At 44.3% G+C, this 26,168-nt stretch overlaps 2 protein-coding genes across 7 annotated transcripts; both read right to left on the bottom strand.

Annotated features, from left to right (window-relative positions):
* Window positions 1-1,396: 1,396 nt before the first annotated feature.
* Window positions 1,397-4,716, bottom strand: LOC117460862 (apoptosis-associated speck-like protein containing a CARD). Its single transcript, XM_034102462.2, has 4 exons — window positions 4,331-4,716; window positions 3,624-3,668; window positions 2,921-2,965; window positions 1,397-1,801 (listed from the first exon to the last, which is right to left on the bottom strand). The coding sequence occupies exons 1-4, from the start codon at window positions 4,572-4,574 to the stop codon at window positions 1,536-1,538; spliced, it is 600 nt and encodes a 199-aa protein (XP_033958353.2). The 5' UTR covers window positions 4,575-4,716; the 3' UTR covers window positions 1,397-1,535.
* A 1,900-nt stretch (window positions 4,717-6,616) lies between these two features.
* On the bottom strand, window positions 6,617-25,926 carry LOC139435345 (apoptosis-associated speck-like protein containing a CARD). 6 transcript variants are annotated; one of them, XM_071205938.1, is made up of 6 exons: window positions 25,541-25,926; window positions 24,832-24,876; window positions 24,115-24,159; window positions 23,669-23,731; window positions 21,616-21,660; window positions 6,617-6,835 (listed from the first exon to the last, which is right to left on the bottom strand). In XM_071205938.1, exons 1-4 carry the CDS (start codon window positions 25,782-25,784, stop codon window positions 23,673-23,675), a joined length of 393 nt encoding a protein of 130 aa, XP_071062039.1. In that variant the 5' UTR covers window positions 25,785-25,926; the 3' UTR covers window positions 6,617-6,835; window positions 21,616-21,660; window positions 23,669-23,672. The 6 variants fall into 6 exon arrangements, with proteins under 6 accessions (XP_071062039.1, XP_071062040.1, XP_071062036.1 ...); XM_071205939.1 differs by lacking the exon at window positions 23,669-23,731 and adding an exon at window positions 20,932-20,986; XM_071205935.1 differs by lacking the exon at window positions 23,669-23,731 and adding an exon at window positions 20,932-20,982.
* Window positions 25,927-26,168: the final 242 nt, after the last annotated feature.

Genomic DNA, 26,168 nt, shown 5'->3' with positions numbered 1-26,168 from the left:
TACTCAACATGAAGTTTAAAACAGGCAGAGTTGTCTTGCATGCCGAAGCCGTGAACTCCTATATTAAAGTAGAGCTATTGTGGACAGAATATAACCAGCAAATACTTAATATGCACTTTATAAACAGCACTTTTAAAAACAAAGTTACATGTGCTTTACATAGATAAAGCTTAATAAAAAGCCCAACCATAATATTAATAAAGCAAATAACAGAAATAATAGAGCAGATAGGACATATTGGAAATAAAATGGCAGCATTAATAAAACAAAATAAAAAGCTGTTTTAAACACTTACCAGTATTTTAAAGAATGTCACTGACTCTGCCAGACTCAGTCGCCACACGAACATTACATAGCTGCACTTTTGCTTTTATAACATCTGGGGGTGCAGTGGTTAGGCTTGAGGGACAGGTTCGACTGGAGTGTAATCCAGCATCACTTCAGAGGGGAACAACACACTTTAAAATGAATCCTTAAAAAGCATTTCATGACCTACATCCCACACGTGAATTTACAACTGAAATTAGAAAATCTAACATAATACAAACACATAATATTTCCAAATGTGTAGTATTGACCTCCAACAGGCATTATCTATCAGACAGCTCCCTCTAGAGCTACAAAAGGCCTTGTATAACTTTGTTTACTCATGCGGCAGCTACTTTTCAAGACTCCTAAACAGACTGGATATCTAAACATTGCTGCAGTTCCCCTTTAAAAGTATAAACTGTACTTTCATCACCAAGTAAAGTCCTGCCTCCCTTCATCCAAACATACAAGAAGGTAAGGCTAAACAATTAGTTCATACAAATTGCGGTTGGTTAAAAGCAACGTTTGTGGATAACGTCAAAATAATACTACCTTCTTCCAGTATCCTTCTGAACAACCAGTTTAATAAATAATAAGAATAATATGTAAACATTAAAACAAATCTGGAGGAAAGCGATGTTCCTAAATCTGTTAACTTACATCATTATGTCTGCTTCAACTTTTAAAACACTCGACATGTGTAATATTTATAAGAGTTTATTGAAAATGTATTTCGAAATAGAAAACATTGGCCTCCATAAGAAAACATATTTTCATGAGGGAAAAAACAATGAGAGAATCCTTTAGCACATAAGACAATAATCAAAATTAAAATCTGCATGCAAGACCTAAGGATAATCATTCATGATCAAGCATCCTTTCATTTATAAAAAATAGTTAACAGCAGACTCAATCCATCTGGGATTTGCTGGATTAAAACATTACATGCAGGTGAGAACGCTAAATCATGACATCACATTACATGAATGACTTACATGGTTTGCTGAATCTGGTTTTAACCTTCCAGGGAAACATATTCATTTTACAAAATATGGATGACCAAGTGTAAAAAAGGGCAGAGATGATTAAACATGAAGGTGCAAAAGCTATATTTGATAGAACCCCGACAGAGACATTTACATTACTATTTCCCCATTGGAATAGTTTAAGACGTTTTTTCTTGAGGCACAATGTACGTTTAGTCTAAAAAGATTTCTCCACAACATTCACTTCTTTCCCTTTAGCTCCTCGATGAGATATTTCTCCTCTTTCTCAAGGATTCCGTAGAAGACGTCTTTGCCACGGGGCCCTGCTGCATTCAGGGGACCACTGAAGAGCTCCCTCATCTTCTGCGGAGAGGTTGCGATTACCCGGATTTCACTATGACTCCATGGAGTGATGACTTCTTCCTCAAGGAGCTGGTCCAACATGTCTGCAACGCAGTTCACTCTGTGGATCAGCTCGGCTCTATGTCTATCCACAAAGTGCTCACCTGAGGAAGGAGGGGAGAGTGCTGATGATACCGTGGAGCCAACTTGATACATTTCTAAACTTAGATTTTATTTTCTATAATAGTGATTTCCAATGTATGTGTATTGCCTTAGTTTAACTGCATGTGGGTCCGTGGAAGGTTTCATCATTTGGGATAACTTCACAAACCTGATGCATAATCTGTGTTTTAGAGAAACTGTTAATTATTTGTGGGAATAGTGGATTGATAATGTTGCCATCGAAGCACATCTGAAATAATAAGGTCTTCTTCTAACAATTACAAACTTGTTTTCTCCAAATGCAATTTAAATAAACCTCTCACATCTTCTGCTTTGACGATGGGACATGCAAATGTTCATTTTCTTGCCAAGAATGAGAGAAAAAGGTTGAAATGTCTCAACATCAGAGTTTTATCTTTATTTTCATATAAGGCAAAGAAAGAACCAAAAAAGAATATTTCCCAAGTGTCAAATTATTTGTTTAACAACAATGCAGCATTCAGTTTCTTACATTGGTCTATAGCCTAGACTTTATTTAGAACAAGTAAAGCCTTTTCTAATTCATCATGAAGTAAATTAGCATGTATGTTTTATAGTCAGAGTCTGGGTTGCTATTCAAATCGGATTAGTGACTGATCCATTCATTTTACATACAGGCACTGTCATTGGCTGCCAGTTTAAGAAAATACCTTAAACAATAAGACTGATGGTATTCTATTATTTTCAAAATGTCAACAAAATGTGTTACTGCATTACATAATTTGGGAAAGCAGTAATTATAAACCCTACAATTGAGGTATTTGACCAGAAATATTGGGAAATATGATTATGTCCTTAAATGACTATGCACCATTATTCACACTTTTCTTTTCGTCACTGTACATCCAAATTCACATAGTGTCAAGTCAATGTCGTTGTCAATGTGAAGGCTGCCGTTTGAGGAGAAATGTTAACCTGCAAATTCTGAAGAAGATGTTCCCTGCAAATCTCTCCACTGTCTTTTGTGTGGGGCTTTCAAGTTTTGTGAACTAAAGACTTTTCGCTGGTTGAAATAAATTGAATCCTATACTAGTTTTCTATTTTATATAAGCAAGGAAACCTAATGTAGATAAACAACTCACTGTCCCTTGATCCATTTTCTGAGGCCGGTCCACCCGTAGCTCCCACTGCAAAAATAGACAGATATGGTTAGCACGAAATATGACGGAGGACAATTTGACATACACGTTTAATGTAGGACACATTAACACTGCCTGCTGTGATTGGCTGTTTAAAATGTGAGCTTGTCTAAACACTGCTACTCCAGCAGGAGGAGAAATGATCTACTCACTGCAGAGGTTGACATGACTCACATTTCATCTAATATATTTCACTTGATGGATTCAGATTAGAGACCTGTTCAACCACTTATCCAACAACAGTTGTACATTGTTCTAGATTTACTAGGAACTGTTTGCCTTAAGCCTTTTAGCATTTTGACTCTGATGAAGAAAGAGTAGTGTACAAACTAAACTGAAACAGTTTTAATTGTTATCATAAGAGACAAAAAACACAGTCTGTGCTAAATGTATCCAAAGTTTAACACGATTAAAAGGACTATGTGTTTAACTGCTCTATTATAGTATAGTTTTGAGGCTAGATGTAAAGCCACAACATCAATATTTAAATATATCAAGATTTTTTCACAGCAGAAATGTTGACATGCTGTCTCAGTCAGAAAAACACAGTGCACATGCCTTTTTTAACCCAAGGTCATTTTGAATACATGAAAGGATGTTTGTTTGTTTGTTTGTTTGTTTGTTTGTTTGTGTGAAATCAACTCACTGTTACGGGATCCAGGTTCTGAGTATTCAACACCTGTATCTTTCACTGAAATAACAAAGAAAACAACGTGAGAAAGTAATATGATGGAATTACAGTTTGACACAGGTTTCCTGAGGTTTGTCATGTTTTCTATGTCAGAGCGTGGTTTTGGGCATGAGAGTAGCCTACTATTGATTTAACGCATTGTTTATGTTTATCATGTGAGACAAAAAGACCACAGTTCTCGTTTAATGCTAAATTGTAAGTTTACTAATGTTCAATTAATGCGTGTTTAACTCGTATTACATTGTTATGAAAGCGCAAGGGAGGGTTAACAGGTCTGCATTTGAATGCATGCAAAGAGCTTACCTTTTTAACCACAGATATTTTGATGACATAAAAGGACGTTATTGTTTAAAAAAATGTTGATAGCCTAAATAATTTCTTATTGAGTTACACTGTATCCTATAACTAAATACGGATATACACTGAAATGACTCGAGAGGAAGTCGGGCGGGTCCCTGGCTCCCTGCCCACTATAAAAGGCGGTTACATTTCGTAAACTGTGTAGAAACATAAGAATAAAGGCTACTTCAAGTAAACCCTCATCGATTAAACGTTGTTACTTGTCGCTGATTAATCTGCAAGCAGACATGCAGGGTTCAATGTTCTTCAGTCCAAAAAGTTCTGTTCTCATTCTGCATCAAACCATGAAGTAGGCTACTCACACAGTTGGGCTGCTTCTATGTTGCAATCAATCTCGCCCAATAACTCAGCAGACACTTCGACAGCTCCGGTCTCACTGAAAGTGGATATCAGGACCTCTGTGATCTCTAAGAAGCTTTTCCCCTCCACCCTGTTGAGCGCGACCCGCGGCTCCGTTTTGCGGTGAACAAGCTCGTTGCGGAAATTGTCAAAGTTGAGCGTTGACAGGTTAGACAACATGCGTTTTACAGCCTTTCGTTTGTCCATTTCTCAGCAAAAGATGTGGGACTGCCGTGACTTTTTCTCCCAGACCAGCTGAAGAGGACACACAGCTGTATTTGTTTTTCTCTTGAAACGACTCACTGCTGCCGCGTTGGAGGGTTTGAAACAGAGACTGTATGACTCATGGTGCCTTCATATGCAGTCGGGAAACTACAATGATCATTATAGATATGTCAATAATACAGGATATACATTACATATTATTTATATACTGCAGTATATGCCTATACGTACACACGTAGACCAACATACTCTATAGTAGCTTTCATGCAACCGATAATTATGTTCTTTATCACAAATTAGTTGAATCGAAAAATAAGTAAATTATTAAACTTGAGAGGCCAGAGCATTTTTTGCCTTTTGGCTTCAAGAATGACTGACAATGACATTATCCAAATGTTTGCCAATTAACTGGTTGTTGACTATAGGCTACTGGCCTATATCTCAAGACTGAAATACATGAGAAATGGCTAAAAAAGAAGAAGCAGAACAACATGTGAGTACTCATTTTTAACCAACAGAGGTGAATGTTTACCCAAAAACTGCACCTAAACTTGAGTATTTATTTCACAATGAAGAGAAATGTCAAAAGCTGCCTGCCACAGCAAAATGTACCTTGACCCGACATATAATCAATAGTCGACATCAAAAGGGAACCATCAGAGGAAGTCTCAGATGCAGGTTTTCTTTTTATTGCTTTACTAATATTACTTCAATCAATCAAAGGCTATTTAGCCCAATATCACACATATTACATCAGGGGGCTTTACAGAAAAACAACAAAATAAAACCCATAGCCAATGGGGGGAACAAATGGAAGAAACCTCAGGAAGAGCAGCAGAGTATACGGATCCCTCTCCCATGGATGTACACAGACGTGCAATAGGTGTTGTGTACATTTGAAAGATAACAAATGTATAACAGAGACATAGTGAATCTATTAGAAGAAGATGAATCCAGGTGGATGTCAAAAATCATCCAGGATTTATTACACCGTAGTCCAGGGCTGTCCAAACTACGGCCCGCAGGCCATGTTGAATAGGCCCTCAGTAAATACAAAAAGTATAATGGAATACGGCCCACAAATGAAACTTGTGCTTTTCTTATATTGTTCTTCTTAAATATATATGTAAAACTATAGTACACAGTAGTATTCATGTGTTAATAAGACCACTTTTAAAATAAATTCAGTCAATTAAAGTTGGAAACGTTTTCTAAAATATCTTAGTTGATAAGAAAAAGCCCAATAACTTAATTACATAACAAGCTTGAAATAGAGCCTTCATATTTCCTCTGAGGCTTCTGTTTTAAGGAATGAGCTGCAAACAAGATATGAAACCCTCTGGAGATCTGTGATGTAGGCTGTTTTTTTCTTAAAGCATATTCATGTATCAAGCCTAATTTACCTACATTTAGTTAATTTATAACTTAACTTACGAGGCAATATATCTCTATAAGTGGCCCAGCCCTTCGTATATATTTTTCTGTGGCCCTCTGTGAAAAAAAGTTTGGACACCCCTGCTGTAGTCTAATAACATGTCACTGTGGTCTAGGTCTGCTGAGAAGCTGTATAAAGGGGAATAGATCTATCAGATCTATTTTAAATCTTATAAATCATTTTGTAGCAACTGTAAAGTGTAGCCTTAGCCTGCATGACGCCTCAGTGTTTTAATGGTAAGAACAGCCATTCAAACTTTTATTTAAAGGGTATTTTCTGTAATGCAGGCTGCTTTTTAGGGATTTGTTAACATAGAAGTGCATAAATGTGTCAGGCCTCTTTATAGTCTAGATACATATTATAAGACACCTCCATGTACATGAAGACCTGCTTGTTTTCTCTTCAAAAGGTTTAAATGGAAACAATATTGAATACCCATGCATATACTGAGAGCCACAGAGTACAAAGCATTAATACATGTTTCAGTTTCAGTAGCAGATTACCCTCTTGTGTGGCAAAAATCTTGCTGGGCATGACGGGAATAGAAGCACAAAATATGAGAAATACAGACCAAAACAATGACTTTGATTTCATTAAAAACGTTTAACTTTATTGGGATAAAAATAACATTTGAATGTGCCATGGTTGTTGAAGATATCTCAAGTCAGATTGAAGCTTTTGATATAAATTATTTCGATTTGTTTCCTTCAAATATCCAGCATTCAGGCAGTGAAACGTGATCTGAGATGTTGCTTTACCACCGATACCCTATACCCACTCACTACAGCTCCTGGTCAGGGTCTTGCAGCTGTAAGACATTTAAGAACAAATTAAATGTTAATTGTACATCTTTGCCCAATGCTTTACATGTAATAAACCAATTCTGGACATGCCAACTTACTGTCAAAAAGAGCAGTCTAATGTTTTCCGGTTGTGTTTCTGACTGTAAACAAATAAGGCACTCCGGTTTTGTTGAGTATATTGTAGCGATCCTGCATAGGATGTTCAGGGTGTCACTCAGGCATCCCCCGTCTCTCTGCCAATCATAGAGCTGCACAGTGATGCTGGTTGAGGTGCGGGGCTGTGGTTGGGGGAGCGGACGGGGGAGGGCGGGGAGTTGTGACGTAGACGCTGCTATATATATATGTGTAGGGGTAGGAGTTAAGTCAGTGTGGGAAGTGTGAGGTAGAACCCACACAATGTACATGTACCTGTGATCATCTGTAAAGAACATCTGTTATTAAAGCCTAATAACGAGAAGCCTGTTTCCGACTCACCTTGTGAACGTTACATTGGTGTCAGAAGTGACTTTTCGAACGGAGGACGTCTATCCTGACGGGAGTCCGTAACTGCGTCACGGAGCTAGCCGGGAAGCTAGCGGAGAGCGCCTGAGAGAGTCGGTGGTGAAGATGGCTAGAGACGCGGGAATGTCGCCGTCTTCCGCGCCATTTCGCGCCATTTCCAAGCTGGATGTAAACAACAATGGCAGCGCCCATCGACCAGCAGCCTCTGAAAAGGCATAGGACCAGCCACACTCCCAGCCCCTCTATAGAGGGGTCTCCTCACAGCGTGGAGACCAGCGTGTCAGTGGACAGCGTGGAGACCAGCGTGGAGACCAGCGTGGAGACCAGCGTGGAGACCAGCGTGGAGACCAGCGTGTCAGTGGACAGCGTGGAGACCAGCGTGGAGACCAGCGTGGAGACCAGCGTGGAGACCAGCGTGGAGACCAGCGGGAGACCAGCGTGGAGACCAGCGTGGAGACCAGCGTGGAGACCAGCGTGGAGACCAGCGTGGAGACCAGCGTGTCAGTGGACAGCGTGGAGACAGCGTGGAGACCAGCGTGTCAGTGGACAGCGTGGAGACCAGCGTGGAGACCAGCGTGGAGACCAGCGTGGAGACCAGCGTGGAGACCAGCGTGTCAGTGGACAGCGTGGAGACAGCGTGGAGACAGCGTGGAGACAGCGTGGAGACCAGCGTGTCAGTGGACAGCGTGGAGACCAGCGTGGAGACCAGCGTGGAGACCAGCGTGGAGACCAGCGTGGAGACCAGCGTGGAGACCAGCGTGGAGACCAGCGTGGAGACCAGCGTGGAGACCAGCGTGTCAGTGGACAGCCAGTGGGTTGGTCCCTGCAGAGTACTGGAGAGGGTGGGGGGAGTGTTTGTGCTGTGTTTTATTTGTTCCTCGTGGGCGAGGAACTTTGTAGTGGGGGGGTAGTGTAGCGATCCTGCATAGGATGTTCAGGGTGTCACTCAGGCATCCCCCGTCTCTCTGCCAATCATAGAGCTGCACAGTGATGCTGGTTGAGGTGCGGGCCTGTGGTTGGGGGAGCGGACGGGGGAGGGCGGGGAGTTGTGACGTAGACACTAGGCTTGTTTGAGACAAGCAAGACCTGCGCAGACCTGCGCAGTTGCGATCAACGTCTTGCTAGTGCGTTGCATGATGGTTAGTCATTTTGTCCGACTTGCTCTGGAGGCTCGCCCACATGAAACTTTGAAATCTCGCGGGACAAAGACGCCCGCAGCCTTGAGAGCGAGGCGAGGCAAGTTGGCGCAGTTGCTCTCCACGAGCTGCGGAAGCGAAATGCTTGATGGGAAACGGCTCGCTGGTATCTCGAGCTGAGCGCTCATTGGTGGTTTTTACCACGTGCTGCTGATGAAACTCTCCAATTGGCTGGCAAAAGTTTGTTGTTGTTTTGTGTCAGTTTTACGTCGCCACATCCATTCCCATTTTCCATCATTGTTCCACAATGTTTATCATCATGAAATTAATATATATTTTATACTATACTGCTTACCGTTTTCATACTTTATATATCTTAGCATATTCATACACACTGTTCATACTGCTCACAGGCTGATATCTAGTGTATTCATACCCCACTGTTTATTCATCATTCAATTCATTCTATATGTTATTCTGTAGATTGTGTACATTACTTTCCACTTCACTGCTTGTTGCACCTGGTTAGAAGCTAAACTGCGTTTCGTTGTCTCAGTACCTGTAATATGTGCAATAACAATAAAGTTTAATCTAATCTTGAGCAGGAACAAATGTATTTACTTAGTACATATCTGACATTAACGATTAAACACATTTGTGCATTCTTTATAAATGCAATCCGAGTCAAGCCGACTCCGGAGGTGGCGGTATGCACCTTAAAGTTGTTTGCAATCCGCCAAAAAACCGAGAGCAGAAGAAGAAGAAGATGAAGAAGCCGTCTCCGAGCTGTCCGACTTCAGGCGAGCTTTTTGAGACCTCCCCCGGCTGCGATCGGCTACTCTCGTCTACTTTCGAGGCGAGCCGCAATGTGTCTCAAACAAGCCTAGTGCTATATATATATGTGTAGGGGTAGGAGTTAAGTCAGTGTGGGAAGTGTGAGGTAGAACCCCCACAATGTACATGTACCTGTGATCATCTGTAAAGAACATCTGTTATTAAAGTCTAATAACGAGAAGCCTGTTTCCGACTCACCTTGTGAACGTTACAATATTATGAGTTCTATTTCGTATAAGGCTTCGCCCTCTAAGGCTATCGCTATTGGGTAAACCCCACTGCACGTGTGCAGCACTGACAGACTTATTCCACGCCCACCTACGACGTGGGCCCCACCTCCGGGCTCACTTCCGTATAAATAGGAAGTAGGCCCTACAATCCGCTCCTACTTTTCTTCAGCACTCCGTTGCAGAAGCATTGACAGGCAAAAACGGTTCTTTTGAGAGCTACCTCTGAAAAACAAAGATTCCTCCTAAAAAGCTTTGTTTTTCTAACATGGAGACTGGACAGGAAAGTCAAGGCTGTGTCAGAGATTGCCTCGTGTGCGGGTCAGGCTACATCATGAGCTTTGACAGGCACTCACAGTGTGAGTCCTGCCTGGGAATAGAGCATGCGAACGCTGCTCTCATTCCCGGGGTAGCATGCTCGCATTGTGCCCGTCTCCCGCTGGCCCTCAGACAGCAGAGAGCGGACGCTCTCGCTGCTGCAGCTGCCGAGAACGATTGGCACGTCCGGGAGGAGTACTCCGGGGACAAAGCCATTGATTTTCTGGATCAGAGTGGAGGGCACGAGTCGGACGACTACGTCCCCTCCATACAGGGATCAACGGGGATTCCCCCATTATCTCTCCCCTCCGGACGGAGGAGACAGATAGGGAAACCGGTGTAGGTCCGGTGTATGATCCTGTGATCCCTATCTCCGCCAACACGGCATTGCCGTCGATTGGCGGGATTCTCCTGGAACTGCCAGAGATCATATCCAAGGCGGCCGCCTGGAGAAATCTCCCCGTTCCCCTAGCTCAGGAGAGCTCGCCGCCGGATGATATGTCCGGGGTGTTCTCCCGGGTACACAGGGTCAGGAGGGACCCGGTCTGGCCACGCTTCCCGGCCATAAGGAAGTACCAGGAGGGGGCGGCAGCGGACCCTGGAGCCATGAGGTCTCCGATAGGGACATACGTGCCTCTCACGAGAGTGGAGGGACTCACGGACGTGGGTTTCCCGACCGTGCCTCCACTAGAGCCGAACCTCACGGCATTCTTTGGGGCTAGGCAGGCCAGCTCGGTTTCCGGACGGCAACCCATGCTGGCTGCCACCAAAGACAGGTTTGTCGCCAAACAGACGGACCGGATGCACCAGTGTGCTTTCCAGGCGTCAGCGGCGGCAAATAACATAGCGTTGCTGACAAACTCCATGGTGGAAATGTCGGAGCAGTCTAAAACTATGTCCTCAGGGGAGGCTGAGGAGATAGGCAAGGCGGCCAGTACTGCACTCACTCTGTGCGCAGCAGTCGCAGTCTCGCAGGCGCGGATTGCGGCATGGGCAACACAGGTCCACCGGTATCTCTGGCTACAGCAGGGGAATATACCGGAGGGTGCAGGAAAAGATCTTCTGGAGGCTCCAATTAGTCCGGACGGACTATTTGGACCACAGTTCCATGCCATGGTGGAAGGTATGAAGTCTGCTTCAGAGCAAGCAGACGACATAAGGCGTCATGCTAGCTGGCTACAGGACAAACGTCCGCAGCGACAGCAGCGTCAGCAACGACAGCATCCGCAGCCCCCGCTACAGTCTCAACGGGGGCAGAGCGGGCAGCGAGAGCAGCATTGGTCAATAAAAATGATTCAAATCTCAACAGTGTGTCTGTAGCGCCTGTGTCTCACGTATCCCCCACACTAGTCAGGCCGGTTGCTATTAATCTATTGATTAAAAAGCAGCGGGACTTGTTGCATAATCCATCTGCTGTTAACCGGTCGGTTAATAGACAGAGGGACTCGCTGGTGGAGCCAGCTGTTTCTAATCGAACGGTTAGCAAACAGCTAGGCTCGCTGTATAAGCCTGCGGTATTTAACCAGTCGGTTATAAGACCGCAGGGCTTGACATTTAAATCGGCCGCTTCTATCCTTACGGGTAACAAGCAGCGCGATTTTTCCTCTGTCTCAGTTGTGCCTACACACAGTCGTATTAAGCCTAGCACGGCTGTTACGCAGGAGGTGAAAAACACTGCACACACCTCCACAAGTTGGAGCATAAACCCGCCTCACGGTCCTGTTTATGAGCCTTCTCATAAACAGAGACAGGATGAGAGTCGGGGTGTGATGCAGCGTGTGGAGACCCCTTCACAGCCCTTCAGGGTGGGGCCCCCCTTGGGTTGCGTCACGAGCAACGGCGACAAGGGCTCTGGCATGGCTAGTCACCATGACTACCACAGCACAACAAAAACAGGTACTACGCCCGCTCTCAGAGCGATGCTCAGAGTGGACGTTTAATGGACGGATGGATGAGCAGGATGATCAGCAGAGGGTACTCTCTGCAATTTGCCTCCCCCCCCCCCGCAGTTCAATGGGATTCAGGAAACACTTTTGTCATCCCAAGAACAGTGCCTGGCGCTCCAGACGGAGCTGCAGGAACTCCTGGTAAAAAGTGCGATTTCCAGGGTTCCTCAGGGGGAAGAAAATCGGGGGTTTTACTCCCGTTATTTTCTTATCCCGAAAAAGGCCGGGGGGATGAGACCCATCCTAAATCTGTCAGCATTCAACAGAGTGATACGGAAAAGACCGTTTCACATGCTGACAATCAAACAGGTAATGGAGTGTGTTCACCAGAGAGATTGGTGCACCTCTACAGACCTGAAGGATGCTTACTTCCATATAACCATCATCCCCAAAACACAGGAAATTCCTGCGTTTTTCATTCCAGGTAATATCGTACCAGTTCAATCGACTGCCGTTCGGATATTCCCTGGCTCCACGCATTTTTTCAAAGTATGTGGAGACGGCGCTGGAGCCGCTACGCAGAGGAGGGATGAGAGTGTTATTTTATCTGGACGACCTGCTGTTGCTGGCTCGCTCCAGAGAGGAAGCTGCTTTACAGACGGTACAGCTCGTATCTCACCTGTCAAGCCTGGGTTTCATAATCAATTGGGAGAAGAGCTGTCCTCTTCCATCCCAGATCATCCGGTATTTGGGGATGGAATTCAACTCAGCCCGCATGAGAGCACGACTCTCACAGCGGAGAGTGGAGAATCTGACAGCTCTCCTCAGGCGCGTCACACCCGGCAGGGTGGTGACAGCCCTTTCCGTGATGCAGCTGTTGGGCATGATGTCAGCTGGTCACGTGGTGATTCCCCTGGGTCTCCTTCACATGAGGAGACTTCAGAGGTGGATCATTCGCCTGCGCATCGACCCCGTGCGTCAGAGGAGATGCATGGTGTTCTTTGTATAGCAGGGCAACTCTCTTTTGGAGACCCTTTGTGTTGTGTTATAGTGACAGATTGACCCGTTGTGGGGCCAATCTGTGCGTCCATCATTTTACTTAGTTTCAGTAACAATAAAATCACCGGTAACAAATATACCAAATCCAATCTGGTCGTGTCGTTTCCCGTTTGTACCCTAGCCAAGTGGGAACGTAACAGACGCATCGCTCTCAGGGTGGGGAGGAACATGCATGTCGCAGGCAGTGAAGGGACAGTGGCCGCCGCACATGTCCCTTCATATAAATGCGCTGGAATTACTCGCCGTATGGAGAGTAATTCAGCACTTTGCCCCGTTGCTGTGGAATCATCATGTGATGATTCGGACAGACAACAAAACGGCGGCAGCTTACAAAAATCGTCAGGGAGGTGTACGATCAGCGCAGCTGCTGGACACAGCCAGGCGGCTGTTGTGCTGGGTGCGCACACACATGATCTCGATCAGAGCAGTGTATATTCCCGGCGAGCTGAACAGAGGGGCAGATCTCATGTCCAGAGGAGGTCCTCGACAAGGGGACTGGAGCCTCCACCCCGAGCTGGTCTCCCAAGTGTGGAGCAGGTTCGGGACAGCAGAGGTGGATCTGTTCGCTGCTCGTGAGAACGCGCAGTGTGCTCGCTGGTTCTCCCTGAGAAGGCAGGATCACCCCCCTCTGGGGGTGGACGCGTTCGCACACAGACCTTGGCCCAGGGTGTTACTGTACGCTTTCCCACCAGTCCCTCTGATCCCTCGGTTCCTGGACCGAGTGCAGGAGGAGCGACTGGTAGCGGTTTTAATAGCCCCGGAACGCACGGGAGCGTCCTGGTTTCCCTGCATGCAGCGGATGCTGTCAGGGAGACCGTGGGAAATTCCGTGGCGGAGGGATGCTCTCTCCCAGGTGGAGGGAGCAATCAGCGGTCACCCAGTATTAGGCCAACGTTTGTGGGCATGGCCCCTGAACGGGAACACTTAGAGGGGCTCGGCCTCTCTCAAGATGTTGTGAGGACTATTCAGGGGTCCAGAGCCGCGTCCACCAGGGTGTTATACACAACCAAATGGACGGCGTTCCAACGGTGGTGTGTAGGAAAAGGCGTGGACCCCGTGGCGTGTCCCCTGCCTCTCGTGCTGTCATTTCTCCAGCTGTTAAAAAGCTGGACAGGAAATTGGCCCATAGCACGATAAAAACGTATGCGGCTGCCATCTCGTCATGCCATGTAGGGTTTGGGGTCAGCACGGTGTTTAGTCACCCGCTGACAAAACGTTTCCTACGAGTAGTACAGAGACTCAGACCGGTATCACGCGCTTTAGCGCCTCAATGGGATTTGGCTGTAGTGCTGTGCGCACTAGGTAAAGCCCCTTTTGAACCGCTGGATCAAGTTCCCCTGAAGTTTCTGTCAGCCAAGGTAGCTCTGCTCCTGGCTCTGACGTCAGCTAAAAGGGTGAGTGATTTGTCTGCTCTCTCTGTGGCTCCTTCATGTCTCCAGATCCAAGGAGATGGCAGCTCAGCTGTGTTACGCCCGAACCCGGCGTTTATGCCGAAGGTGATCACAAACTCGTTCAGATCGAGAGTGATAACGTTGGAGGGCTTCTTTCCTCCGCCTCACACATCAGAGGAGGAAGCCACATCTCATCTCCTCTGTCCCGTGCGCGCGCTGGCATGCTATGTTACACGCACGGCTGCGTTATGCAAATCCCAGCGTCTGTTTGTGCATTTTAGAGAGCGCTCATTAGGGCAGCCTCTATCTGCACAGCGCCTGTCACACTGGCTGGGTGAGGCGGTGTCACAGGCGTATGTTTCCTCTGGGTTGGATCCACCGGAAAACATTAAAGCGCACAGCACCAGGAGAATATCAACTTCTACGGCATTGTTCGGAGGAATGACAGTGGAAGACATTTGCACTGCTGCATCTTGGTCTTCCCCCTGTTCGTTTATTCGTTTTTATTTGAGGGATGTCTCCCATTCCTCTCTGACACACTCAGTACTGAATAGTCTGCCAGATTGAGGAATATCGGGGGTTTTCCAAATTGCAGGCCTCTCTCCTGCCTGTCGGCATGTAGAACGCGGCCGTTGCTCCCCTCTCTTGATCGTTTTTAACAAGTAAGACTTAAAAAAACTCTACTTTTTAAACGACAGGTAGCCCGAGTAAGCCTACCTTCGTTCCTTGATGGGGAAATATTCATTGTTTAATGCTATATTCCCTGGGAACGTGATGCTCCATTTACGCACGGTGAAATGGACATGGGTTATTAACTGAGTAGGTGTGTTTTGTGCTTCTGGTAACGGACGGAACCAGTGGGGCGTAGACTACATCCTGCTTCGCCCTTAACCCAATAGCGATAGCCTTAGAGGGCGAAGCCTTATACAAATAGAACTAGGGTTACGTATTGTAACCCAGCTTCTATGAGTATAGGCGCAGCCCTCTAAGGTTCGGGCCCCACTGGTGCCGCGAATAGCTGAAGAAAACCTGTGGGAGCGGATTGTAGGGCCTACTTCCTATTTATACGGAAGTGAGCCCGGAGGTGGGGCCCACGTCGTAGGTGGGCGTGGAATAAGTCTGTCAGTGCTGCACACGTGCAGTGGGGATTACCCAATAGCGATAGCCTTAGAGGGCTGCGCCTATACTCATAGAAGCCGGGTTACAATACGTAACCCTAGTTTCTTCAGTTGCTTTACTTTGTGCACTTCAACACTCTCACACACATACATGTCCATTCAATCCTCACCCTGCATTTACATTACTGATACCACTGACATCCACACCTCGTACTTTACTGGTTTTGACTTGATTTGATTTGTTTGTCCTAAATAAACACATTTTGTTAACCGTCAACATGGTGTCTCCTTTTTGTTGTGGCCTTTTGAGCCAGGTCATAACAAATGGGGGCTCGTCCTACGGGTTATTTGGTTAAAAGTTTGTGTAGTGCTCAGAGCACATGGCGTCATTTGAGCAGCTAATTAGTTGATGTGCTCCAGCTGTGTGCTGGCTCGGCGCTGCTATTTGGGGGACACATCATGTTTTTTGGGTTTCAGGAAGCTTTAGTGTTTGACATGTCGTCAGGTTTTGTGTGCCAATCGGAAGGTAAGATGTTGCTGCTTGTTACGCTTTTGTAAAGAGTTTTCCCCGCTAGGCTTAAGTGGCGTTTCCCCTTGGGTTGCGTCTGTTTGTTGTTTTCATAGTGTTGTGGCGACGTGGTTAGTGTCAGCTGTTTTCGGACAGCTGTCTCGGGGGCACGTCCGCGTGAGTTCTTGGTGTTACCTGCGTGCAGGTCGCTCCATAACTCCGCCGGGTTCCAGTGCGTAATTACCCGCCGCAAGCCACATGAAGACTAGGTGAGATTAGGAAGATTTTGTTTAGGCAGTTAGGGGGAAGTTCTCTGTTGGGTTAATCTTATGCCCATGCGTGTTGGCAGTTTAATACTTTGCTTTCTGATTGGCTATTATGACTTCTTTGTCAGCGTTTGTGGATGCGCCCTCAGTGTCTTTATTAGATGATTGCCAGAAGGCGCAGTTGATCGAAATAGCAGAGCACTATGACATTGCTGTGGTGGGGAGCAAGCGGAAACATGACATTAAAACTGTCATTGTGTCATCTTTGTTTGAGCAGGGGGTGTTGCAGAAGAGTGAGTCTGGTGCGGCAGGGTTCGTGCCGGTAGTGGTTCAGACAGTTGGTTTGACATTCGAGCAGCAAAAGGAGCTTTTGGCCATGCAGTTTGATCAGGAGAGATTGAAGTTGGAGCAGGAGGAGTTGAAGTTGGAGAAGACGCTGGAGGTGGAAAGGATGAAATGTGAGGTGGAATATGCTAGATTACGGCTGATGGGAGAGGGCAAGTTTTCTCCAGGGGAGGATGGTGGTGATAGGTCGGCATCAGGCAGTGGCGATATCATTTCTTACTTGCGATTAGTGCCAAAGTTCAATGAGCGTGACCCGGACATTTTTTTCACTCTATTTGAACGCATAGCAGAGGCAAGAAACTGGTCAGATTCGGACAGAGTGCTGTTACTTCAGTGTGTACTCACTGGGCGAGCACAGGAAGCCTATTCAGCTGTTTGTGGCGAAAAGGCTTTGGACTATGATAGAGTAAAATCAGCGGTGTTGAAGGCTTACGAACTGGTTCCTGAAGCGTATCGTCAAAGGTTCAGAAATTGGGTCAAGGGAGATAAGCAGACACATGTGGAGTTTATTCGTGATTTAACTTCTCATTTTCAGCGGTGGTGCGCGGCAGCAAAGGTTGCAAGTTTTGACGGTCTTTGTGAGCTCATTGTCTTGGAACAATTTAAAAACATTCTCCCTCAGCGTGTGGCCACTTATGTGAATGAACAGAAACCTTCCACCGCGTTTAGAGCTGCTGAATTAGCGGACGATTTTGTGTTGACACATAAGGGCAGTTTTACTGAGAAGTATTCTAGGGGTGATTGGAAACGTGGAGAAGACGATGGCTATGCCCGCGGTGGTGCAAAGTTTTCACCAGGCTCCTCCCGTAGGTTTGTAGGTACAGGGCGACCCGAGGGGGCCAAAGTGGACCTATGTCATTATTGCAGAGGAGAGGGTCATTGGAAGGAGCAGTGTCCGTTGCTGGAAACTAAGGGGAAGCCTCGTTTGTCACCACAGGCTCCAGCCATGTGTTGTTCTGCCGTGTTGAAAAAAAACCCGTTGGGTGTAGGCTCGGGCATGGTGCCTGATAGGAAGCCGGTTTGTGCTGACCCGGATGCGGGTTCTGGTTTTGAGCCGTTCATCACTGAAGCTGTTGTATCAGTAGTCGGTAGTGACAAATATGTGCCGATTAAGGTGTTGCGTGATACAGCGGCTAGATACTCATTCATTGTTGAGTCAGTGTTGCCTTTTTCGTCAGAGACAGAAACGGGGGATTTTGTGCTGATGAGGGGCATGGAGATGGGCTTGATTCCTGTGCGACGTCATACAGTAGTGCTGGATTGTGAGCTGGTACGGGGAGTTGTGTCTATCGGCGTGCGTCCCGCGTTGCCACTTGATGGGATACATATGATTTTGGGCAACGATCTCGCTGGTAGTGCTGTGTGGGCTGGTGTGCCACCGCCTGTGGTGGTTTCCAGGCCGGTGGCATCTGGGGAGTCAGATGAGAGTGGTTTGCAATTTCCAAGTGTGTCTCCAGTTTATAATATTGCACGTGTGCAGAGCCGTAGGATGTCCACTGACCTACCTGTTTCGGAGTCTGGAAAAAGTGGTCCAGCACGGTCCTTTGACTTTGAGATCGAGACAAAGAAGAAGGAGAAGACAGTCAAAGTGGTGAAGGAGGAGAAAGAGAGGAAACCCCGCAAAGCGAAGGAGAGGAGGCCGAAGAAGAGGAGGCCGAAGGAGAGGAGGCCGAAGAAGAGAAGGCCGAAGGAGGTCGGCGAGGCCGATGAGCGCCTACATGCTGTAGCTCAACGCCAGCCAACCCAAGGAGGAGTGGGACATAAAGGCAGTGGAGGCGAAGAAGCAGTACGAAGTCGCAGGGCTGGAGTTAAGAAGAAGGATGTTGGGTTGTCGTGGACCCCTTTGGGGCCCCGTCTTAAGGGGGGGGCTGTGATGCCCCTGTGGGTCCATCAGTAGAGAGGGTGTGGCTGTTCTGTCTGTGCTGCATTGGCTGCATTGATTGCACTGATTGCAGTAACTCAGGGCACCTGGGTCTGGTGCTCTGCAGCTATTTTAAAGCCTCTCTGCTCCTGTCTGGGCTCTCTGCTTTTCCCTGCAGGCACTCCGGTTTTGTTGAGTATATTATGAGTTTCTTCAGTTGCTTTACTTTGTGCACTTCAACACTCTCACACACATACATGTCCATACAATCCTCACCCTGCATTTACATTACTGATACCACTGACATCCACACCTCATACTTTACTGGTTTTGACTTGATTTGATTTGTTTGTCCTAAATAAACACATTTTGTTAACCGTCAACATGGTGTGTCTCCTTTTTGTTGTGGCCTTTTGAGCCAGGTCATAACAGCGGCAGTTCTCCTGTTTGTCTAGAAGTCTTCTCAGCAGGGCTCTATAAATAGAGAATTACGGCAGATATGTCATTATTTAATGCAGCCGAACCGTGTATTACAATGCCGTTATGTGATGACTTTCAAAGAGAAAAGCAAGCACACTCGGAATAAAGTATTATTGTATTTTTAAAAAACGTTTTCAGATTTCACATCACATAAACACCAAATCCCAGCATGCATTGCGGCTAAACCATCCAATCATCGAGCTGAGGATCTTGCCTACGTCTGTTTCCGGTTTCGTTTATGACCGATGTATTTTGTTATACACACATTCCTTCACATTTACATTTTAATTTGCATTAAAGTATTTCGTGAGGCCTTCTAACATGTTTTTAAATATAACTACGGTTGTAGTTGAAGAGTTTGTAAATTAACATGAACCGAAGCTGTTGCCTGGCAACTCAATCGCACAACGTCACGTCCGTTAATTCCACATTCACACACACGGATTAACATCGATTTAATACATTAATGTAGCCTTTGTTTCTGCTAAAAGAGGTGTCGACCAGCTGGGGCAACAAGAAAATTGGCGTAATCGAGTGTGACTATTACAAAATAAATCATTACGTCGGAGTAGCATTTGGTTGGTATTTCCGGTTATTTCTCCACTGGTTAACATGGGTTAACAATACCGTGTAACTGTCACGTTTGAAATCGTGACATCTTCACGTCTCCCAGCATGGTAAATGGTCACATGTTTACGTCTTGCCGTGATACCGGGTTGGACTGGCGAACTAGGCGGTCGCCTAGGGCGCCAGATCTGGAGGGGCGCTGCGCTGGGAGATTTTTTTTTTTAAGTTAAAAACATTTAGAATTTTTATTTTTTTATTTTTTATTCTGCCTAATTTTCTGCCCTTGATGTAATACATTTACATTAATAATCGAATAAAGTAAACACCCTTTGCACCCCAGGCCGGCAACATTTAGCATATGCCCTACAATGAGCGCTGTAAGGGATTTAAGTGCGAATCAATAGATTAAATGTCGTGACTATAACACGAAATGCCGTGAGACTGGGTTGGCTATTGATACTGTAGGAATCAGTACTAGTAGTTAGACTACGCCCACAAGTGCTATGAAGTAGCCTACTGTGTATCTTGTGAGGCTACTCCTCCACTGTCAAAATTAAAACAATAGAAACAAATGATAAAGACTCTCAATGTTTATCATACTCAACACAAAGTTTAAAACAGGCAGAGTTGTCTTTCATGCCCAAGCCGTGAATTCCTATATTAAAAAAGCTCTAGCTATTGTGGACTGAATTTAACCAGCAAATACTTAATATCCACTTAATATACAGCACTGTTATGTGCTTTACATAGATAAAGAGGCGCGACGTTGACATATATCGAGCAAAACCACACACACACACAGTGCATAACGGACTCCAGTGCACGCTATACGGGCACTATAGAGCACGCACATGTGCACACACACACACACACACACACACACACACACACACACACACACACACACACACACACACAGACACACACACACACACACACACACACACACACACACACACACACACACACCAAGATTGTAGACCTGCTCAAGGCTGGGATTGGCTACAAGACACTCAGAAAGCAGCTTGGTGAGAAGGAGACCACTGTTGGTGCAATTATACGGAAATGGAAGAAACGCAGAATGACCATCAATCACCCTCGGTCTGGGGCTCCACACAAGATCTGGCCCGTGGGGTATTGATGATCATGAGAAAGGTGAGGTATCAGCCAAGAACTACACAGGAGGAACTTGTTAATGATCTCAAGGCAGCTGGGACCACAGTCACCAAGAAAACTATTGGTAACACACTGCACCATAATCCTGCAGCACCTGCTCAAGAAGGCACATGAAAGGCCCCTCTGAAGTGTGTCAATGGACATCTGAATGATTCAGAGAAGTGGTTAACCCACGGAGATCACAAACCAAAATCAAGTGTGCACCCACCGTCTACCGTGGTGTATTGAGCTGTCTCTCCAGCTGAGGGTCCAGCAGCTGAAACAAATTGAGGGCTGCTTAACATGTCATTAGCACAAAGAAAACGCAGAAAGGTTCAAGTGAAAGCAAAAAGTTCCATTAATGTTCAATAACTGCAGGACACCAGTTGGCCGTGATCTGTCTCGTGAACGTTAAACCTGTTCGTGCTGCACGTAGAGATAAAACTCACCGGATGTTTTTCTCTTTCTCCCTCAGTCTGCTTCCAACAGGTTCTCAATATCTTGCTTAATGATGGACAGGTTTAGTCTTTATGCTTTTTTTTTCATGCACACAGCAACATAGCAAAATATGGTCATTCAATGTGTCAATGATACATGCACTGTCATTGGTTGCCATTTAAATAGAAGACCTAAAACAATAAGACTGATGTTATTCTATATTCAACTAAATGTAAAGATTAAAAGCAACAATGTGTTACTCCACGTCTCTGAATACTGTTCAGCTTCCTAAGTCTATGCTACAACACACCAGCTTGTGTCCAAGGTAATTCCTATCTCAAGTGAATGAATTGGGGCTGGGCCATATATGGATATCATAGTGAAATCATGATGTCAGACTGCACTTTGTATTACATTTCGGATAACGTCATATCTCCTAAGTGTATTTTCGTGCTTTTGGTGCCTGCATTACATATTTTGGAAAAGCACCAATTATAAACCCTTCAGTTTTGGTGCAATATTGAGGTATTTGACCAGAAATATTGGGAAATGTGATTATGTCCATATCGCACAGGTTGCTCTTAAATGACCATGCACCATTATGCACACTTGTCACTGTACATCAAAATTCACCTAATGTTTCAAGTCTTCTATTTTATAATAGCAAGAAAACCTAATGTAGATAAACAACTCACTGTCCCTTGATCCATTTTCTGAGGCCGGTCCACCCGTAGCTTCCACTGCAAAAATCGTCAGATATGGTTAGCGAGAAATATGACGGATGACAATTTGACATACACGTTTAATGTAGGACACATTAATGTTGCATGCTGTGATTGACTTTTTAAAATGGGAGCTTGATTTGCTAAACATTAAAATTGCACACAAGGGGATAATGCTACGCTAATTAAACATTATGTTCAAGGAAATAAATGATAATAATTTGTTGGTTTTGTAATTCCTCTCTTGTGCATATATTGACTTTATTTCATTTTATCCTCTAGTGATTTTATGCTTTTTTCAAGCAATTTATAGCAGTGTTAAGAAAAGTGCTATATATATAGAGAGACTTATATTATGTTTGCACAAAATCCAAAAGCAAAAAAAAATGTCTTCTGGAGGTGGAGAAATGATCTACTCACTGAGAGGCTGACTTAACTCACATCTCCTCTAATATATTTCACTTGATGAATGCAGTACTTGTACTTCCTGTACTTCTATCTCTTTCATTTTAAGATGTGTGCGTGTTCATTCCTGCGTTTATAGTCGAACATACCACATGGGGTGTTACCGATTAATTAACTGCCATCCTTGGATCCATTATGCAATAGATTTGGAATCCTGTTCTGCCAGTTATCCAACAACAGTTGTACATTATTCTTGATTCACTATAAACTGTATGTGTTCGCCTCAAGCCTGAAGAAAGAGTATAGTGTCCGAACTACACTGAAACAGTTTAGTTTGTAATCATTCCTCCATACTGGCTTTGGAAAGAGCTTCCTAACGCCTCACACTGTATAACATTCAAATCAATGTTTTTGTTGGATGTTTTCACAGCACAAATGTTTACATGCTGCCACAGTAGGAAAAACACAGGTGTTAAACGTATAGAACACATTAACAAATGTACTGTGAATTGTTCTAGACTCAAAGCTTGGGTTATTTTTTATTATAATTATTTTGCTTTTTTTGTATTACTCTTTTAATGTTTGCTGTGCATCTGTTTGTTTGTTTTTCTAGCACCTGTACCTCAGTGAATTTTGAGCTTTCGAAGCTCACTTCTGTATGTTTGGACATGTACGCTGTGGTGTACATGGGTTTTATTGTATAAAATGTTAAAAAAAACATTGTTCGTTGTTTGTTTACAGATATCCAGGCTCTAAACTCTATTAAAAAAAGACTAATATTGGATTAACAAAATGGATTTAAGTAAGCCTACGTAGTTTATGAACATTAATAAATCCCTTTAGCTACTGTAGCATATGGGCCTACATGATGCTTTTGTGTTATAATTGTCAAGGAGTGAACTTAGTGGCATGAACTCAAATGCACAACTCAGACTCAGGTGGTATTCAAAAATAAATACAAAACAAGGAAACACAAAATCACTCTTTTGAGGAAAAACTAATAGAAATCATCAGGAGCATGAAAATGGAATACGACCATGGAGCAGGCTTGAATGTAGTCATGAATGATAACTAACTGGCACTGGACAGGTGGGGACTAAAACAATATATACACAAGGTGAGGGACACAGGTGGAAACAATCATGGCGGGGTAAACAATCACGAACGCAGGAGACACATAGGGGCGAGGAGCATGGAGTCCTGAAACGAGGGGAGAATTACTTTTCACAATAAGACAGAGGGCACAGAACAAAGGGACATGACAAAACTAATATAAAGAAAACACTTTCATAATAAGTTTCAGAGACATGACAATAATGGCAGGAATAGCCATTAAGAGTTTTCTTTAAAGAGCATTTTATGTATAATGCAGGCGGCTTTTTAGGGATTTGTGAGGCGCATAAATGTGTCAGGGCCTCAAACACCTTCATGTACATGGAGACCTGCTTGTTTTCTTCAATTGATTCACAATGGCTTTGATTTCATTCAAAACTTGTGACAAGGAAAACAGTTGAATGTTCCACAAATTCACTTTTCTGAGCTGTATGTACACATTATAGCCCTCATCAAAGCGAAAATGAGCAAATTCTGGACGATTATTAAAAATTGATTAGTTAAATACCTGGTTAAGTTATCAGTCCCTTAGAGTTTAGGAATATGCTACATCCCACACATGAATTTACAACTGAAATGAGAAAATCTAACATTACAAACACATTACATTTCCAAATGTGTAGTATTGACCTCCAACAGGCATTATCTATCAGACAGCTCCCTCTAGACTAGACTACAACAGGCTTTGTATAACTGTGTTTACTCATGCGGCAGATACTTTACAAGACTCCTAAACAGACTGGATATCTAAACATCCTGCAGTTCCCCTTTAAATGTATAAACTGTACTTTCATCACCAAGTAAAGTCCTGCCTCCCTTCATCCAAACATGCAAGTTGCAGTAGGTAAGGCTTAACAATTAGTTCATAGAAATTGAGGTTGGTTAATAAATCAATAAATAAATAAATTTCTATTTTATATAAGCAAGGAAACCTAATGTAGATAAACAACTCACTGTCCCTTGATCCATTTTCTGAGGCCGGTCCACCCGTAGCTCCCACTGCAAAAATAGACAGATATGGTTAGCACGAAATATGACGGAGGACAATTTGACATACACGTTTAATGTAGGACACATTAACACTGCCTGCTGTGATTGGCTGTTTAAAATGTGAGCTTGTCTAAACACTGCTACTCCAGCAGGAGGAGAAATGATCTACTCAATGCAGAGGCTGACATGACTCACATTTCATCTAATATATTTCACTTGATGGATTCAGATTAGAGACCTGTTCAACCACTTATCCAACAACAGTTGTACATTGTTCTAGATTTACTAGGAACTGTTTGCCTTAAGCCTTTTAGCATTTTGACTCTGATGAAGAAAGTGTAGTGTACAAACTAAACTGAAACAGTTTTAATTGTTATCATAAGAGACAAAAAACACAGTCTGTGCTAAATGTATCCAAAGTTTAACACGATTAAAAGGACTATGTGTTTAACTGCTCTATTATAGTATAGTTTTGAGGCTAGATGTAAAGCCACAACATCCATATTTAAATATATCAAGATTTTTTCACAGCAGAAATGTTGACATGCTGTCTCAGTCAGAAAAACACAGTGCACATGCCTACATTTTTTTTAACCCAAGGTCATTTTGAATACATGAAAGGATGTTTGTTTGTTTGTTTGTTTGTTTGTTTGTTTGTTTGTTTGTGTGAAATCAACTCACTGTTACGGGATCCAGGTTCTGAGTTTTCAACACCTGTATCTTTCACTGAAATAACAAAGAAAACAACGTGAGAAAGTAATATGATGGAATTACAGTTTGACACACAGGTTTCCTGAGGTTTGTCATGTTTTCTATGTCAGAGCGTGGTTTTGGGCATGAGAGTAGCCTACTATTGATTTAACGCATTGTTTATGTTTATCATGTGAGACAAAAAGACCACAGTTCTCGTTTAATGCTAAATTGTAAGTTTACTAATGTTCAATTAATGCGTGTTTAACTCGTATTACATTGTTATGAAAGCGCAAGGGAGGGTTAACAGGTCTACATTTGAATGCATGCAAAGAGCTTACCTTTTTAACCACAGATATTTTGATGACATAAAAGGACGTTATTGTTTAAAAAAATGTTGATAGCCTAAATAATTTCTTATTGAGTTACACTGTATCCTATAACTAAATACGGATATACACTGAAATGACTCGAGAGGAAGTCGGGCGGGTCCCTGGCTCCCTGCCCACTATAAAAGGCGGTTACATTTCCTAAACTGTGTAGAAACATAAGAATAAAGGCTACTTCAAGTAAACCCTCATCGATTAAACGTTGTTACTTGTCGCTGATTAATCTGCAAGCAGACATGCAGGGTTCAATGTTCTTCAGTCCAAAAAGTTCTGTTCTCATTCTGCATCAAACCATGAAGTAGGCTACTCACACAGTTGGGCTGCTTCTATGTTGCATTCAATCACGCTCAATAACTCAGCAGACACTTCGACAGCTCCGGTCTCATTGAAAGTGGATAGCAGGACCTCTGTGATCTCTAAGAAGCTTTTCCCCTCCACCCTGTTGAGCGCGACACGCGGCTCCTTTTTGCGGTGCACAAGCTCGTCGCGGAAATTGTTAAAGTTGGGCGTTGACAGGTTAGACAACATGCGTTTTACAGCCTTTCGTTTGTCCATTTCTCAGCAACAGATGTGGGACTGCCGTGACTTTTTCTTCCAGACCAGCTGCAGAGGACACACATGCTGGATTTGTTTTTCTCTTGAAACGACTGTTCACGACTGCGCACGCCGCTGTGTGGACGGGTTCGGCGTGCGCTGACGCTTGCCGGCGGGCGTGTCTGAAACTCGACCAACAACCAATCACATGAATCTCCGGCCCCTGACACACAAGCAGCGGTTCGATTGGCTGACGCTTCTGCCGAGGCGTCAAAAGTTGAACATTGCTCAACTTTTGCAGCGAGCCACGCCAGCTACGCTCCGCGTCGCTTCCCACGATGCATTTCGGCTAAAAGTGACGTCACCCCATTCAAAGTGAATGGTGAAGCGTCAACGCACGCCGCT

The sequence above is a fragment of the Pseudochaenichthys georgianus genome, chromosome 16, assembly GCF_902827115.2.
Source record: "Pseudochaenichthys georgianus chromosome 16, fPseGeo1.2, whole genome shotgun sequence".
Taxonomy (NCBI): Eukaryota; Metazoa; Chordata; class Actinopteri; order Perciformes; family Channichthyidae; genus Pseudochaenichthys; species Pseudochaenichthys georgianus.
The sequence above is the reverse complement of the archived record's forward strand: the minus strand, read 5'-3'. Positions and strand labels throughout refer to the sequence as shown.